The following is an 18,578-nucleotide window of genomic DNA, read 5'->3' as shown; positions in this document are numbered from 1 at the left end:
GGAATCTCGACCCTCTGGGACACCCCAGATTGCTGAGGCATAGAACCTCCCCATCCCAAACCTGACAAGATGCTTTCGACCACAGCTCTTTAGAATTTGAATTGAGGCCATCTTTCTGCGTAGCCGGCTCGGGAGGGTGGGGGTGGGAACGACGCTCGGCTCTCGATTGCCCGCGCCTGGCGACAGCACCGCTCGAAACTCGAGAGCTCTGCCTTCGAGGGGTCGAGCCTGGCCGGGGACCGGCAGGGTACGCGGTCTGCCGCAGCCACCGTGCCTCGGGGCGAGGGGCAGAGGGAGGCCTTGGCGGCCAGCGCGGGGATGTCGAGAAGCTCGAAAGCGGTACTGGGCCTCTCGGTGCTCCTGACGGCGGCCACGGTGGTCGGCGTGCATCTGAAGCAGCGGCAGGACCGGCAGGTCGGTGTCACGTGACCGCGCCTTCCGGGGGGCGGCGGGGAGCTCGGGCCTTTTGGCGGTGGGCTTCTCGAGTGCTTCTCGGAGTCTTCGTCGGGTCTCCCCGCGTCGCCTGACCTCTCCTGGCCTCAGCCTCGCGGCGGCACCCCTGGCGGCCCCAGCGGCAGGTTTGCCTGACCCACACCCGAGGCGCGGGCCGGGGGTCCCTGGAACTCCGGCTCCGCGCGTGCTCAGTGACGCGCAGCGTCCGGGGCTGCTCACTCGGGCGGCCTGGAAGTGGAAGGCGGGAAGGGATTTCTCTGGGGGGGCGGGTGTAGGGAGGGTGCATTCTGCAAAATACCAGCCTTCTCCGCTCGGTCGGGCCCGGAGTTAGCACTAGAGCCCAGAGAGGTTTAAGTGCTAAAGATTTGAAGAGTTGGGGTGCAACTCGGTGGTGGGCTGCGTGCCTAGCACGCACGAGGCCTTGGGTTCCATCTCCAGCCTGGCAAAAGAATTTTGCCTGCTTGGGCTACCCTCTTTCTCCACCCCCACAGCCCCCGCCTTTGACCAAGGTAATTTAGTGAGGTGTGTGTGTATGTATGTTTGCTTGTTAACATATTACTGTGGAAACTAGATTCTGGGAACCGTAAAGATACCATCCTCCCCACTTTTCTTTCTAGTGCTTTGTCTCAGAAAATATCTGTGGTTTACTAATGAATGATTGACCTCTGTCCATTCTGTAGCATTTTCTTATTCAAGTTGGCAGTTAGTGACCTCATCACTGCCTGCCAGGCACTGCACTGGACACTTTGGGAATATAGTACAAAGGTAAGGGATCAAGGAACAACGGCACTATAGACTATTAAAGAATAACAGTTTGTAGCTGTGCTAAAATGTTATAAGCAGGTCATTGGTGAACTTTCAGTACTTTGACAGGCATTTGGGTTGAGCCTAGTCGGCCAAGAGTGAATGTAAAGAAGTAGTCAGAGTAAACAGTCTTGATTTGCCTGATCAGAGCCTTTGACTGAGCTATGTATTTGGTGTACACAGATGAAGGCAGATGAGGTTTGTCCCTCCTGTTCACAATCTGTGGAAATGAGAGGATTGGAAGCACGTGAATGGCACAAGAATCTGGAGGTGGTTGAGAGGATCAATGATGACAAGGAAAGGAAGAGGTTAGATATTTGAAATTAAAGTATAATTGCACCAGGTTAGCATTTGGAGTAAAGGCAAGAGATTTCCTGCTTGGAAGAACAGGAAATGATGGTGATGGTAGAGAACACTGGATGCCACTGTAGTCCTGAGGTCAGTGAAGCCAGTTATTTTCCAAGAAAAAGGATTAGAGATAGTTAGAGATTTATCTGGTGCCTTAGCTGCACATACATGTACATCACATGTTCCTGGGAAGTTTTTACAATTAGGGCTGAGCCCCTTATTCCACAGTAATTAAACTTTTGTGTATAGGGATTCAGTTTCTTTCTTTTTTTTTTTTTTTTTTTTTGGCCAGTCCTGGGGCTTGGACTCAGGGCCTGAGCACTGTCCCTGGCTTCTTCCCGCTCAAGGCTAGCACTCTGCCACTTGAGCCACAGCGCCACTTCTGGCCGTTTTCTGTATATGTGGTGCTGGGGAATCGAACCTAGGGCCTCGTGTATCCGAGGCAGGCACTCTTGCCACTAGGCTATATCCCCAGCCCTGGGATTCAGTTTCTGTATGTTCCAAAAGTCACCCAGAAGACTTTAATACATAACCAGGGTTGAGAATTACTTTATTTTTTAATTTTTGTGCCAGTTCTAGGGCTTGAACTCTGGGTCTGAGCACTGTCCCTGACTTCTTTTTGCTCAAGGCTAGCACTCTGCCACTTGAGCCACAGTGCCACTCTGGCTTATTCTATATATGTGATGCTGAGTAATAGAACCCAGGGCCTCATGTATATAAGGCAGGCACTCTAGCCACTAGGCCATATATATCCCCAGCCCCTGAGAATTACTTTTAAAGAAGAGGACAATGGAGGGCTGGGATTATGGCCGAGTGGCAAGAGTGCTTGCCTTGTATACATGAAGCCCTGGGTTCGATTCCTCAGCACCACATATATAGAAAATGGCCAGAAGTGGCGCTGTGGCTCAAGTGGCAGAGTGCTAGCCTTGAGCAAAAAGAAGCCAGGGACAGTGCTCAGGCCCTGAGTCCAAGGCCTAGGACTGGCCAAAAAAAAAGGGGCGGGGGAATGGAAGAACAGAGAGACTTCATTATGTGGAAGTTAGTGATGAGAAAAGATCAACTAAAGTAACCTGCTTATTTTATATCCAAACCTTCATTAGAGACCTACTTTGTAGCAGGAAGAAAGAGTAGGATCAGATTGGCATGGTGAATGTGTTGGAAGAGTCAAGGAAGCAAGAAATTAGAGTGGCTTGTTTCCTGAGTGTCTGCCACATACCAGGAAGGCACACTGTATATATCATCCTTAATCCTCACTGTAACCCAGCAAAGACCAAGTATGAGTGGTTCATTTGGCAAGTTTTCAAGTTTATGCTGGTGGAAGAGCAATACGGTTTGCATTTGGTAGAAACGACCTCAAACTCTGACTCTTGGTAACCACCCAGGCTAGTGGTATGTTATGATTATCTTCTCTAGAGACACTGGGCAGTGGAGCAAGCTGCAGGTCCCAGTCAGCCAGTCTGATTCTATAGCTGAATGGCAAGTACTCTGTTACTGAGTTTTAATGTGTGATTGGTTAGGTATATTCAATGCATTTTTTTTGGGGGGGGCGGAATCCATATGTATTTCCAAACATGTACACTAACATACATCTAGAAGTGCATATAAAAACAGCCTATTGGGGCTGGGAAGATGGCCTAGTGGTTGAGTGCTTGCCTCGTATACATGAAGCACTGGTTTCAATTCCTCAGTACCACACATACAGAAAAAGCCAGAAGTGGCGCTGTGGCTCAAGTAGTAGAGTGCTAGTCTTGAGCATAAAGAAGCCAGGGACAGTGCTCAGGCCCTGAGTTCAAGCCCCAGGACTGGCAAAATAATAATAATAATAATAACAACTTATTCACTCCCTAACAAATGGAGAGGCAGCTAGTAATTTCCATTCTTTTATATCAATATAAAGTCATTTTATATGCCACAGATTTCTAATATTACTGAACAGACACAAACATTTTAATAATGCAATAGTAAAGCTGAAGTAGAGGGAAATCAAAGTAAAAAATAGCAATGTATATCTGACAGAGAAAAAGAATCTTTTAAGGCACTGAGTTCAAAATAGATAACCCTAAAGCCAAGTTCTTTCATAATTTAGACAAGATACCCTAACTATGGCATTACAACTTAGAGGTCCCACAAAGTTAGGAAGAGGATGTACATTTATACATTTACAATTCATTTTCCTGAAGCCAGGAACAAGAACAGAAGTATTAAAATTCTCAATGCATTTTTTGACTTTTTGTATTTTCAACTTACAATAGGCTTATCAGGGCATAGCCTTCTTGTAAGAAGAATACCCAAGTAAGCCAAGGTTGCAGGTAGGTGTTGAAATGGCAACCATCTTTGGTGGTTAGTAAGGTAGTATGTGGAAGCCACTGGAAGGATGTGTGAAGCAATCACCTGGTAAAGGATAGCAAATGATGGTTGGAGATTGTACACAGGAAAGGAGGGTCGGGACAGGTATGGAAGAAATGATCCCAGTTTATGGTGATATGTATATGTGGGTAAGTCCTGGTAAAAGGATAAAGGTGACACAAAGACCCATGGGTCTCAGTGGCGATCTTGCCCAGGCTATAAGATTTAAGGAAGTTGAGTTTAGCTTCAAGTTGTGTTAGTAGTTCAGGACTCACAGAAATGTTCAACTCCCCTACAGCAAATAAAGCTGTTGGCCTAGAAAAAGTCTAGCAGATAATAGGGAGGTTTTTAAAAATCGATATAATAGCTGGGTGCTAGTGGCCCATGACTATAATCATAGCTATTCAGGTGGCTGAGATCTGAGGATCCTGGCTCAAAGCCTGCCCAGGCAGGAAAGTCCATGACTTTTTTTTTTTTTTTCCTTTTGCCAGTCCTGAGGCTTGAACTCAGGGCCTGAGCACGGTCTTTGGCTTCTTTTGCTGAAGGCTAGCACTCTGCCAACTTGAGCCACAGTGCTACTTCTGGCCTTTTCTATATATGTGGTGCTGAGGAATCCAACCTAGGGCTTCATATATACGAAGCAAGCACTCTTGCCACTAAGCCATATTCCCAGCCCCCACGACACTCTTATCTACAATTAACCACCAGAAAACTGGAAGTTGGGCTATGGCTCAAAGTGGTAGAGCACTAACCTTGAGCAAAAAGAACTCTGAGACAGTGCCCAGGTCCCAAGTTCAAGCCCCACAACTGACAGAAAAAAACTTACTAGAATATTTTGTGAGCTTTTTTTTCTTTAGTGTGTTGGTCCTGGGGCTTGAATGCTTGAGTCACAGTTCCACTTCCAGATTTTAGTGTTTAATTAGAAATTAGAGTCTCATGCTTTTCTGCTGGCTGGCTTCAGACTGTTATCCTCAGATCTCAGCCTCAGTGAGCTAGGATACAAGTGTGAGCCACTGGCGTCCGACCTTATCAAGTGTTTGAAGAATCAAATATTAATTAAACTTTCAAATTAATAATGCCAGTTTTTATTTATTTCTTTCTCATTAAGGGTGTTTTTTTGTTTTGTTTTGTATTCAGCAGTTTCTTAAAATGTGAAAAGAGCCCATCACTGGTGGCTCACACATGTAACCCTAGCTACTCAGGAGGCTGAAATGTAAGCATCGCAGTTTCGAGCTAGCAAGGCAGGAAACTTTGTTAGACTCTATCTCCAGTTAAACATCAGAAAGCTGGAAGTGGAGCTGTGGCTGAAAGTGATAGAGCACTAGCCTTGAGCAAAAAAACTCAGGGACAGGGCTGGGGATATAGCCTAGTGGCAAGAGTGCCTGCCTCGGATACACGAGGCCCTAGGTTCGATTCCCCCGCACCACATATACAGAAAAAACGGCCAGAAGCGGCGCTGTGGCTCACGTGGCAGAGTGCTAGCCTTGAGCGAGAAGAAGCCAGGGACAGTGCTCAGGCCCTGAGTCCAAGGCCCAGGACTGGCCAAAAAAAAAAAAAAAGAAAAAAAAAAAACTCAGGGACAGTGCCCACATCCTGAGTTCAAAGCCTTATGACCCACAAAAAAAAAAAAAAAAGAAAATTAAAATGGTAATTGGATATTTACAGTCTGAACTTTTTAAAGTGTATTTTGGTAGCACTGTTGTTTGGAGTTGAAAGAACAGCATATGAGTGCCTCCTGTAAAGAGTATTACTAAAATCTGTTTCTTAATGTTTTTAGAGGCTTCGTGATGGTGTAATCAGAGACATTGAGAGGCAAAATCGGAAAAAAGAAAACATTCGTCTTTTAGGAGAACAGATTATTTTGACTGAACAACTTGAAGCAGAAAGAGAGAAGATGTTGGAAAAAGGATCTCAAAAAACATGACTTTAAATGAATGTGAAATACCAGGACATACAGTGCTGAGTTGTGTGTGTTGTGTTATAGAGAATAGCTTAGTGTTATTTTTTTGTTTTTGTTTTTTTTTTAACAACTGTTTTTTGGTCACTGTCCTAAATTCTTATCAGATAGAAAGGACAGTGTATCCTATATTCTAATTTGCTTCTTTAAGGACTTGTTAGGTTTGAAGTATTTGGGGAAGATGCTTTTATGAAGAGTTTTCTGTCTGTAGGATTCTGGTAACAGCCCTTGGCCCACTCAGTGTCTTGAGCTTATGGTTATTAATAAAAAGCACTTCTGAACTTGTGAAAAGGAAAGGATGGATAATAATATTCACCTGAGCAGTTTGATAAGTCGACATGATGATGAGGCCACAAGAACATCTACCTCAGAAGGGCTGGAGGAGGGAGAGGTGGAAGGAGAGACTCTCCTGATAGTAGAATCAGAGGATCAGGCATCAGTGGACTTATCTCATGACCAGAGTGGGGATTCCCTCAACAGTGATGAAGGAGATGTGTCATGGATGGAGGAGCAGCTGTCCTACTTCTGTGACAAGTGCCAGAAATGGATACCAGCCAGTAAGGAGCTTCTCAATTCCTTTAATTTACCAGTTCCTGTGTGAAGTTTTGTGTTTCCAGACTGTCACAGAAAAATGAATGTAAAGTAGAGCTAAATAAAAGGATAATTATTATATTTATTATTAATTTAGCTGATTAAATACAAATTTATATAACATACAAACATTTGTACTAATAAAAATTGTCAACTTCCATCCCATTGTTAAATTAACTTTTTTTTGCCTTATTGGGATTTGAACTCAGGCCTGCCCTAAATTAATATTCTTAATGGTAACTAATAAAAAATTAGAAATTTTGAAAGCCCAAGTTATTTAAAGTACTAAGCATGTTTACCTAATAAGATTGTATTATTATATATATTTTTTGCCAGTCCTGGGCCTTGAACTCAGGGCCTGAGCACTGTCCCTGGCTTCCTTTTGCTCAAGGCTCGCACTCTGCCACTTGAGCCACAGCGCCACTTCTGGCCATTTTCTACAAATGTGTTTCTGAGGAATCGAACCTAGGGCTTCATGTATATGAGGCAAGCATGTTTGCCACTAGGCCATATTCACAGCCCCCAAGATTGTATTATTAAGAGCTGGGTACCAGTGGTGCACACCTGTAATCCTATCTATTCTGGAGGCTGAGATCTGAGGATCAGGGTTCAAGGCCAGCCAGGACAGGAAAATCAGTTAGAATCTTATCTCCAATAAACTACCAAATAGCCAGAAGTGGAGTTCTGACTCTAGTGAGAGTGCCAGCCTTGAACAAAATTAGCTCAGGGACAGCACCTAGGCCCTGAGTTCGAGATTGGCACAAAAGAAAAAAAAGATTTTATGGGTTGGGGACCAAATTCGAATCCCACTTGAAGTTCAAGTGCATAAAAATTACTGTTAGGTTTAACACATGGACAAACTGCTACAGTAAGATAAAAGGTGTTGATGCCCTTTCCTAGTATTATTTCCTACTTTTGGACTTCCTTTATCTGCCTGCAAGAGTCATATGCACATACCTTAAGAATTTCCTAGTTTTGAATGTCTTGCCCGCTATCATACAATTTGTATCAAAATAGGAGGCTAGAAGAAAAAAGTACTTTAATAATGGTTTGTGTGAGAGTTTAAAGCCAAGTGAAATTTATATATGCCCATATATTTAAATAAATTATTGTGAAGTGGGTCATTTTCTGGCATGTGCAAAATTTGTTCTGTTTTGTTTTTTTGCCAGTCCTGGGGCTTGATGAACTCAGGGTCTGGGTGTCGTCCCTGAGCTTTTTGCTTAAGGCTAGCATTCATGTCACTTAAGCCACAGTGCCACTTCTGGGTTTTTCTGTTTATGTAGTACTGAGGAGTCGAACCCAAGGCTTCATGCATGCTAGGCAAGCACTCCACCACTAAGCCACATTCCCAGCCCAATAGGGGGTGGGGGGAGTTCTAAAATGGATTCAGCTGTTCAGCTTGATGCATATTGTTACATCTTTATAGTAAACCAACCTAGAAACTGGGACTTCAAAACTGTTTTTTGCTTCCAAACTGAGTTTATTGACACAGGGTTCTACCTAAACATCTGAGGCTTTCTTTTGGTCCTCACAGGGTATATTTTATTTTATGTCTTTTTGTTGATCAAGGGACTTGAACTCTGAGCCCCAGGCCATTGTCCCTGAGCTTTTTTTGCTCAAGCTCTACGAGGTTGAGCCACAGCTCCACTTCCTGCTTTTGGGTGGTGGTTAATTGGAGATAAGCATCTCAGGATCTTTTCCTCCCTGATCTCAGCCTTCTGAGTAGTTAGGATTATAGGAGGGAAGCTCATGGTGTATTTAAAGTGTCCTTTGTAGGCAGGTTGGGCTAACTTAAGCCTCTCAGTTCCTGTATATAAACAGAACTTTGTGGTTAGGGGGACGGTTTTGTTGTCTACAAACAATTCTGATCCACTTGGCACATTTTTTGTTTCTCTCTAGAATGTGTACCTCCTTATTTTTCAAGCCCATCCTCTCTCACCTCGACATTTCCTAGTTCTTCAGGCCTTCTAGTAAATTCCTCTTCTAACTTTCCTGTCTCCCTAATATAAATTGGCTCTCACTCTGCCCCTGTGCCTTTTATGTTGGAAGAGCATCAATATCATCTGGGAACTTGGATGCACAGGCCTAGGTTCCACCTCAGATTGGTTCATTTCGTCTGGGGTAGCTGTAGGTATGGTTAGGGAAACAAAACAGTTCTCTGGGTGGTTCTGATGCACCCTGAGAATGGAGAGCTACTGTGCAGTTGTGAGCTATGCAGCTCTCAATAGATTTGTAAGCTGTTGAGAACAGGTACCATGTCTGCCTTGGACATTGTATACCCAATTCCTAGTCCAGTGCTTGGTAGGCGGTAACTCAGAAAGAATGTATGAAGAGACCTGCATGAAGAAGTCAGGAATGTGATAGTTGGAAATCCAGTTGGAGCAATCATACCTGCTTTTCCAGTACCTTTCTCCTCTAAAGTAAGGAACTGCAGAGTCTGGGAGTGTGAACTTTACCATAGAAGAATGAAAATATTTTTTCTCTCCTCTCATCCTGCAGTTGTGAATTGATTGAGAAAAGGGGAAAAACCCTCATATGGGAAAATGGAAATCTGGTTGATAAGTTAAAGCTGTGGATTTGCTGCTTTTAAGATAAGCCTATGTTGTAACTTTTTTGTTTTCCTCCTAGGTCAGCTGAGGGAACAGCTCAGTTACCTTAAGGGTGATAATTTTTTTAGGTTTACTTGTTCCGATTGCTCAGCAGATGGCAAGGAGCAGTACGAGCGGCTGAAGCTAACATGGCAGCAAGTAAGTAAATACTCTTGTAGAATTCTTTGGGTTGGTCCTCTGAAAATTTTGGTGGAATGGTTATCTGTAGTGAGGAACTTGTGGGCTTTTGAGTTAAGGGGTGCTTTCCAGATGTCTAGAAAGAGGAGTCTTGGTTAAAATACAAAACAAAACAAAAAAACCCCCACTTGTTATCTATGTGTCTTTTTAAAAATTTATTTTTTTTATTATCAAACTGAATTACAGAGAGGTTACCGTTTCATACATTAGGCATTGGATACATTTCTTGTACTGTTTGTTATCTTGTCCCTCATTCCCCCCTCCCCTCCCCCTCCCCCTCCCCCTTTCCCTCCCCCCCATGTGTCTTAAGTTTGAGATTCTCTTTTTTTATTAAATTTTAAAAAATCTTTTATAGATAAGAGTCTCACTGACTTTCTGCCCTGGCTGGCTTTAAACTGTTATCCTTAGATCTCAGCCTCCTAATGGCTAGGATTACAGGCATGATCCACTAGTGCCCAGCCTGTTGATGAATTCTTTTTTTTTTTTTAATTACATTTTATTGACAAGGTGATATACAGAGGGAGTACAGTTACATAAAGTAGTGAGTAGATTTCTAGTCATGTTTGTTACACCCTCCCTCATTTTTGTTTCCCTTCCCTACTTCAGATAAGCATTTATACAATTGTTGATGAATTCTTAATGTCTACTTTTAGCTATTTCTAATACCAATACTCATAATCTAAGGAAACTATGGCCTGAGCAATAATAGCTTTTACCCATATCTGGATTGTATTTTTTTCTTTTTATTCATGTATTTATATATAATAAGGCATCAAGGTATATGCGTTTTCATTTGTTTTTTGGGTTTTTTTTTTTTTTGGTGCGAGTTCTCCAGCTTGAACTCAGGGCTTAGGCACTCCCTGAGTTTCTTTTGCTCAAGGCTAGCACTTTACCAAATGAGCCACAGCTCTGGTTTTGGTGGTTTATTGGCGATAAGAGTCTCATGAGTTTCCTGCTCACGCTGGCTTCCAACCACTATCCTCAGATGTCAGCCTTCAAGTAGCTTCACAGTTTTAAAATTCATTTAGAAAAATAAGGGTGCTGATGTCTCACGCCTATAATCCTTAGCTACTCAGGAGGCTGAGATCTGAGGATATTAGTTCAAAGCCAGCCTGGGCTGAAAAGTCCTGAGAGGCTCATTTCCAATTAACCACCAGAAAACCGGAAGTGGTGCAGTGGCTCAAAATGATAGAATGCTAGCCTTAAGCAAAAGAGTTCAGGGACAGTGCCCAGGCCTGAGTATAAACAACAAAAAAGAGAATTTTACTTTTTTATTTTTTTTACTCTTTTTTTCTTCCATTTCTTTATTGTTAAAGTGATGTACAGAGGGGTTACAGTTTGATACGTAAGACAGTGCGTACATTTTTGTTGTTGTTGGGTTTTTTTTGCCAGTACTGGGGCTTGGACTCAGGGCCTGAGCACTGTCCCTGGCTTCTTTTTGCTCAAGGCTAGCACTCTGTCATTTGCGCCACAGCTCCACTTCCGGTCTTTTTTGTTTATGTGGGTGCTCAGCAATCGAACCCAGGGCTTCATGCATGCAAGGTGAGCACTCTACTGCTAAGCCATATTCCCAGCCCCAGTGTGTACATTTCTTTTTTTTTTTTAATTGCTAATTTTCATCTATTTCTAAGGACAATACCTTTACAAAATCTTTTAGTCTTATAAGTACTACAATCAAGTTTAGAATTCCAAATAAATAAAATACCAAATCAGAAGGCATATTTAAAAATTAAATGATTAGCCACATTTATCTGTACACATTCGCAGATTTTCTAGGAGGGATGTCAGAGTCCATGTAATACTGCTCACATTAAGTGCAAGTTAACATGTGTTATCTGACCTACTGCTCATGGCTTACAACACTAATAATTATCAACAAAAATTCTGATTTAGGGGAGACAGTGATATATGAAACTCTTAAAGTAACAAAGGTATCAGGACACAAAACACTATACAATTTTTCTTATCCAACTTGTTACCTCCTTCCTCATCCCCCCTCATCCCATCCTCCCCCCCCAAGAATTTTACTTTATTTATTGTTTGTTTATGATTCTGGGGCTCAAACCGCAGACCTTATGAATGCTAAGCAAGCACTCTGCCATTTAACTACAACCCCAACCCTTCAGTTTGAAGTGTATTCTTGTTTTCTCTTTTATAAATTTAAGAAATCCTGAGTCCTGAGGTAAAGCAGGCACTTTTGTAATGTTAGAGGTTTTGAGACAGATAAGGGCTTACCCCCAGGCAGCATACATTCCACATATATTTACATCATAAACAGATCAACAAGTTAGTAACCCTTAGTACTTTTTGTTTTGAAGAAAATAAACAGTAATGAGAAGAATTCTACATGATAATGTTTAGACTTCTAACTGAATTTCTAGTAAATTGTAGTTGCTGTAGCAATCTGTGATTGTTACCATAATTATCAAAGCTTTATTAGGACATTTCATGAAGTCAGTGGTGAATTTTAGGAAGCCTTTTTTGACTTGCCAGGAAAAAAAGTTAAGAATGAAGGGAAGTTTGAATTGAAGATAAAAATCTCATGAACACTGTGATTGAGGTGTTTTTCTCAGTATAGAAGGAATATTCTGTGCAGGCATGGTCATATTAATATGAACAGTTTTGCAAATATATAGATAGATATATCTTATATGGTCTGCAAGTAGCTTCTCATAAAAGCTTATAAAATAGGAGAACCAGGTATAGGTAATTTGTCATTTTAAAGAATGGTGATTTTCTCTGGAGGTTGCTTTTAGAAGAAAGGCTAACTTTTGGTTCCATTACCCAAGAAGAATGTTTGCATATTTAGTCACTTGAAAAATATTTTTTTTTCAGCGCAAGATCTCGTTTATTGAGGGGAACACATGTAACTTTTTTTTTTAATATTTTAAGTTCTGCACATACATTTTTTTTGTTCCTTCCCTCCCTCCCTCCCTCCCTCCCTCCCTCCCTCCCTTCCTTCCTTCCTTCCTTCCTTCCTTTCTTGCCAGTCCTGGAGCTTTGACTCAGAGCCTGGGCACCTTTCCTGGCTTCATTTTGCTCAAGGCTAGCACTCTACCTCTTGAGCCACAGCACCACTTCTGACCTTTTCTGTTTATGTGGTGCTGAGGAATCGAACCCAGGGCTTCATGCATGCTAGGCAAGCACTCTAAGCCACATTCCCAGCCCTGATCTTTTTCTTTCTTTTTGTCAGTCCCAGGGCTTGCACTCAGGGCCTGGGCACTGTCCCTGAGATTCTTTTGCTGAAGGCTAGCACTCTACCACTTGAGCCACAGTTCTATGTCCGGATTTTTTTTTTTTTTTTCTGTTGTACTGAGGAATCAAACCCAGGGCTTCATGTAGGCTTGGCAAACACTCCACCGCTAGGTCATATTCCCAGCCCTGCTCCTGAAGTCTTTTGCTCAAGACTAACTAGCACATTTCCACTTTAAACCACAGTACTACTTCTGGGTTTCTAGTGGTTAATTGGAGATAAGAGTTCTCAGACTTTCCTCTCTTGTCTGGCTTTGAACCACAATCCTCAGATCTCAGCTTCTGGAGTAACTAGGAGTACAGGAGTGAACCACCAATGCCCTCGGGTTTGAAACTTTTTTTTTTTTTTTGGCCAGTCCTGGGCCATGAACTCAGGGCCTGAGCACTGTCACTGGCTTCTTTTTGCTCAAGGCTAGCACTCTGCCACTTGAGCCACAGCGCCACTTCTGGCCATTTTCTGTATATGTGGTGCTGAGGAATCAAACCCAGAGCCTCATGTATACGAGGCAAGCACTCTTGCCACTAGGCCATATTCCCAGCCCGACGGGTTTGAAACTTTTGATCTTGTCTGTGCCTTCTGGGAGCTGAGATTATAGTATAGGCATACACAATCACCATACCCAGCTTAGGTCTGGTTCTTGGTAGAAGACCTGAAAGAGTCAGCTGGTCTTTGGCTCATTGCTGTTTCCAAATACTTAGAATATTGGAATCTGGGCAGTCTTTTAAAAATCTTAACCTTTGTACTTGTTGATTTATTGAAGTAGCAAGGAGAAATGCTGGTAATAAACAGGATTTTGATTATATTACAAAATCCCAATAGTTAAGAGGTTTGTTTGGAAGCACTTTTTCCTCTATTTTCCTTTCAAAACGTTCATATCATATCCTCCTCTCTTCCTCTTTGGAGACTCTGATACACAGAAGAAACTTGGTTAAATATCTGGGAATGATAGCAATGATTGAACTTTTTTTTTTTTTTTTTTTTTTGGTGCCAGCACCACATCTTGAACTCAAGGCCTGGGCTCTGTTCCTTAGCTTTTTTTTTTTTTTTTCCTGGCTAGTCCTGGGGCTTGAACTCAATGCCTGGTTCCTATCCCAGAGCTTTACTGTTCAAGGATAGCATTCTATCACTTGAGCCACAGCTGTACTTCCACCTTTTTGTGGTTAATTGAAGATAAGAGTCTTTGGGCTTTCCTGCTCCAGCTGGCTTTGAACTGTGATCTTCAGATATTAGCCTCCTCAGTAACTAGGATTACTGGAGTGAGCCATTGGTTAGGCTTCTTAGCTTTTTCAGTCAAGGCTAGTCCTTTACCTCTTGAGGTGCAGCTCCATTTCTGGCTTTTTGGTGGTCAGTTGGAGATAAGAATCACAGACTTTCCAGCCCAGGCTGGCTTCCAGCCTGAATCCTTTTTCAATCAAGGCTAGTCCTTTACTACTTTAGCCACAACTCTACTTCTGGATTTTTGGTGGTTAATTAGAGATAAGAATCTCAGACTTTTCCGCACTGGCTGGCTTCTAACCTCAGTCTGGTAAAGATGTGCTCATTATTTTTCTAGTTGATTTTCAACAGATAGTTCTGAGAGTCTGCTGTTGCAGCACCAGCCCTGAGGTAGGCCCCTGGGGATTCATTGGTCCACAAGACTGGTTTTCTTGCTGATGAGCTGGTTTGGTAGAAAGAGAACAGGAAATTAAACTGGAATTCATCTTATAGATCACAAATTCCAGAAGGAATTTTCTGGGCCTTTTCTGTACTAGGATATGATTTTCCCAGTAGATAAGTAATTGCATTTTAATTTATGTGTCTTGAAATATCTTAAATATACTGAAAAGCACTGGATATAAACAACACCCATATTGTACTACTGAAGTGAGCAGTAAATGCATGTTTCTGAATTCTCTGTTGTTAGTAGGTAATGTTCACCCATAACTACTTATTGAACAATGACTTTTTCTTTAGACAGTCTGTTTGTTGTTTTTTTTGGCCAGTCCTGGGTGGGCCTTGGACTCAGGGCCTGAGCACCTGCCCTGGCTTCTTTCCACTCAAGGCTAGCACTCTGCCACCTGAGCCACAGCGCCCCTTCTGGCCGTTTTCCATATATGTGGTGCTGGGGAATCAAACCGAGAGCTTCATGTGTAGGAGGCAAGCACTCTTGCCACTAGGTCATATTCCCAGGCCCGAACAATGACTTTTTCTTTAAATTATGTTGAGATATACATTCCATTTGTCACTTTTCAGTATATATTTCAGTGGCATTATGTACATTCACATGGAATCCCTATGACCATCCTTCCCAAACTTAAACTTGACATCAATTGAACAATACCTATGAATGTTACCTGTTTAAAGGAAGGTATATGTTGATTGATTAGACTAGATGCAAAACTAAGTGGAAGATGTTTGAAAAATGTTTATGGAATTAGAGTAGAGTGTTTTAAGTTGAAGGATGAGGGAAATTGAGACTATGTTAGTGAGGTATCACAATTACTGGGCCTGTTTTAGTGGAGTACACATAGCTTTTCTTATAAGATTGCTGGGGATTTACTCTGAACACAGATAGATGTTGGGCCATTAATTAAATGTACTTTATCAGACTCCTAACAGCTCCTTGTGGAAAGAAGGATTATTTTGGAATTATTTTCTAGATTCTTATTGTTTTCTGTTTCTTTGTCCCAAAGTAAATTAGGATTTTTATTACCTGGAAAACATGATTTTTGTTTTGTTTTGCTTTTTGCCAGTCCTGGGGCTTGAACTTAGGGCCTGAGCACTGTCCCTGACTTCTTTTTGCTCAAGGCTAGCACTCTACCACTTGAGCCACAGCGCCACTTCTGGCCTTTTTTATATATGTGGTGCTGAGGAATGAACCCAGGGCTTCATGCATGCTAGGTAAGCACTCTACCACTAAGCCACATTCCCAGCCCCCAAAACATGATTTTTGAAAATCTGTAGTTTTATCCATTTATATAAAATTGTATATATAAAACATTTACAGAAAGATTTATGCAAAGAAATGTCTGAAAAAATAGAAATATTAAAAGTGGTTATTTCTTTATTATGATTACTATTATTTTGTACTGGACCTGGGACCTGAACCCAGTTTTTGGTCACTGTTCTTGAGCTTCTTTTGCTCAAGGCAAGAGCTGTACCATTAGAGCTACAGCTCTACTTCTGGCTTTTTTTGAGTAGTTTATTGGAGAGAGTCTTACAGACTTTCCTGCCTGGGCTGGCTTTGAACCATGATCCTTAGGTCTTACTTAGGTCTTAGCCTCCTGAGTAGCTATGATCACAGGCCTGAACCACTGGGGCCCAGCAAGATAGGTTTGTTGTTGTTGTTTTTTTTTTGTCATTTGTAGGGTTTGAACTCAGCGTGGGTGCTGTCCCTGAGCTCTTCAACTCAAGGATAGTGCTCTTCTACTTTGAGCCACAGCACCACTTCTAGTTTTCTGGTGGTTAATTGGAGATAAAAGTCTCATGGACTTTTATGTCCTGCCTGGCTTTAAACCATGATCCTCATATCTCAGCCTCCTAGGAGGGTAGGATTACAGTGTGAGCCACTGGCACCTGGCAAAAGGGCTTATTTCTTTATGGTGGGTTTCAAGTAATTTTTACTTCCTTTCTTTGCTCTTCTGTGTTATTAAAGTGTTTTACAGGGAGCTTATGTTATTCATGTTTCCAGAAAATACTTCCCATTGGAGCTATGAATCCTCTTCTATAAAAATAGATAAAGAGGGGCTGGGAATATAGCCTAGTGGTAGAGTGCTTGCCTTGTACACATGAAGCCCTGGGTTTTATTCCTCAGCACCACACATATAGAAAAAGCTAGAAGTGGTGCTGTGACTCAAGTGGTAGAGTAGCCTTGAGCAAAAAGCCAAGAACAGTGGTCAGGCCCTGAGTTCAAGCCCCAGGACTGGCCAAAAAAAAAAAAAAGATAAGGAGTTCTCACACTAAGTGTGGAATTTCTTAGATTTCTCTGTGAATGGGCTGAGCATTTGAAAAAAAATTCCACAAATTGATGGACGTTAACGTTATTTACACCTCTGAAATTCTTTTTTCTATCCTATAAGGAGCTGAGAAACTATATTCCAAAGTGATTTTCAAAATATTAATAAAGGGGGCTGGGGATATGGCCTAGTGGCAAGAGTGCTTGCCTCTTATACATGAGGCCCTGGGTTCAATTCCCCAGCACCACATATACAGAAAATGGCCAGAAGTGTCGCTGTGGCTCAAGTGGCAGAGTGCTAGCCTTGCGCAAAAAGAAGCCAGGGACAGTGCTCAGGCCCTGAGTCCAAGACCCAGGACTGGCAAAAAAAAAAAAAAAATTAATAAAGGATAGCACCATCAGTTAGAAAATAGTGGCTATTAGTGATTTATGTATTTCTTTTTGAGTTTTCTTTTTAAATTTTTTTAATTATGAAGGTGATATGCAGAGTGATTACAGTTATATAAGTCAAGTAATGGGTACATTTCTTTTTGGACAATGTTATTCCTTCCCTCCCTATTTTTCTATCCTGTCCCCACCCACAAGTTGTATAGTTTATTTTTCACATATCTAGTGAGTACTACTGCTGCATTTGTTCACCCTTTGTCTCTCCAGTAATATTTAGCCCTTTATTTAGGGCTGCCCTGTGGAGGGAATGCTTGTGACAATACCTGGTTACTAGTCGTCTGTGTAGCCATCATTTCAGCCACCTGTCAACATATTTAGAACAAGAACACTGCATATAACCATTTGGATTAGTGATGCCTCATAATTTTTTTAAAAGCATTAACATCTGTACCCAGAATATTTCTTCCCTGTCTCCTCTGTTCCTATTCAGGATTTAAGATTGACATCTTCCCACTTCCCCCCCCCCACCAAAAAAAAAAGATAAACATCACTGATCACATTGATCTCAATCCATTTCATTTCTGTTTCAGGTTGTTATGTTGGCAATGTACAACTTGTCTCTGGAAGGAAGTGGACGTCAAGGTTATTTCAGGTGGAAAGAGGATATCTGTGCTTTTATTGAGAAACATTGGACTTTTTTACTGGGAAATAGGTAACATGATTTTTAAATTGTACACTTGAAAATAAATGTAAAGTACAAAATATACATTATTTGAGATTGCCTCATGTAGGCCTGTTAGTGGTTTATTGTGTTTATTTATTTGAGTGTTCTTTCTTTTTAATTTTTTTATTATTATAAAGGTGATATACAGAGTGATTACAGTTACATAAGCCAAATAATGTGTTTATTTCTTTTTGGACAATGTTATTCCTTCCCTCACTTTCTCCCTGTTTCTGCATCCTGTTCCCACCCACAAGTTATATAGTTCATTTTTCACATATGTAGTGAGTACTACCGATGTGTATGTTCACACTTTGTCTCTCCAGGAGTATTTATTAATTTGTATATTTATTTTTTGAATTTTAAAAATTATCTTTAAATAGGGGTTTCAACTCAACATGTCAGTTTATGAGTATAACTAATTGATGTTACCCCTCGTCCTCCCCTGTCTCTCCCAGTCCTCCCCATTCCTTCAAGTTATCTGGTTCCTTTTTCACATATGTACATTGAATATTATGACTGTTTTTGTCCACCTTCCTCTCTATTTATCAGTTCCCCTTCCCCTTGACAACAATCTCCAACACATGTTCCAGCTCCCTGGTATTCATTTTGTTGGACTGTGAGATTTAGAGTATTTACTTATGGCGAGTACAAAGAACTTTTTAATTCCAGAAACTTTTTTGAAAGTTAAAGCTTGCTTATGAAAATGTGGAGTAAAAGTATATACTGTAAAATTGTGGGTTTCAATTCTCTCATAGGAAAAGAGTTGATCATTTTTACTGAGTTCAAGCCCCAAGACTAGCACAAAACAAAAATAAGGGTTGGGTGAGTATTTAATTTGAGGAAATAGAATTCTGTTTTTGGTTTTTTTTTGCCAGTCCTGGGCCTTGGAGTCAGGGCCTAAGCACTGTCCCTCGGTTCTTTTTGCTCAAGGCTAGTACTCTGCCACTTGAGGCACAGCACCACTTCTTGCCATTTTCTATATATGTGGTGCTGGG

General features: G+C 41.6%; 2 protein-coding genes across 3 annotated transcripts in view; both read left to right on the top strand.

The window, feature by feature from the left end:
* Window positions 1-209: 209 nt before the first annotated feature.
* On the top strand, window positions 210-5,883 carry LOC125353224 (protein PET117 homolog, mitochondrial). Its single transcript, XM_048348747.1, has 2 exons — window positions 210-414; window positions 5,729-5,883. The coding sequence occupies exons 1-2, from the start codon at window positions 319-321 to the stop codon at window positions 5,873-5,875; spliced, it is 243 nt and encodes an 80-aa protein (XP_048204704.1). The 5' UTR covers window positions 210-318; the 3' UTR covers window positions 5,876-5,883.
* Window positions 5,884-6,198: 315 nt separating this feature from the next.
* Kat14 (lysine acetyltransferase 14) overlaps window positions 6,199-18,578 on the top strand; it is a 47,541-nt gene continuing 35,161 nt past the window's right edge. For both annotated transcript variants that reach the window (XM_048348745.1, XM_048348746.1), the window contains exons 1-3: window positions 6,199-6,465; window positions 9,128-9,246; window positions 17,450-17,571. In XM_048348745.1, coding sequence (XP_048204702.1) covers window positions 6,207-6,465; window positions 9,128-9,246; window positions 17,450-17,571 — 500 coding nt within the window. In that variant the 5' untranslated portion in view covers window positions 6,199-6,206. The remainder of the gene's footprint in view (window positions 6,466-9,127; window positions 9,247-17,449; window positions 17,572-18,578) is intronic.

Source organism: Perognathus longimembris, chromosome 6 (genome assembly GCF_023159225.1).
Source record: "Perognathus longimembris pacificus isolate PPM17 chromosome 6, ASM2315922v1, whole genome shotgun sequence".
NCBI lineage: Eukaryota > Metazoa > Chordata > Mammalia > Rodentia > Heteromyidae > Perognathus > Perognathus longimembris.
This window is presented reverse-complemented; position numbering and strand designations above follow the sequence as displayed.

What these genes read in the sequence shown, in the direction of transcription:
- LOC125353224 (XM_048348747.1), top strand. Translation starts at nt 319, where the DNA reads ATGTCGAGAAGCTCGAAAGCGGTACTGGGCCTCTCGGTGCTCCTGACG. An exon ending in AGCAGCGGCAGGACCGGCAG is followed by an intron (nt 415 to 5,728) that starts GTCGGTGTCACG and finishes TAATGTTTTTAG; the next exon opens with AGGCTTCGTGATGGTGTAAT.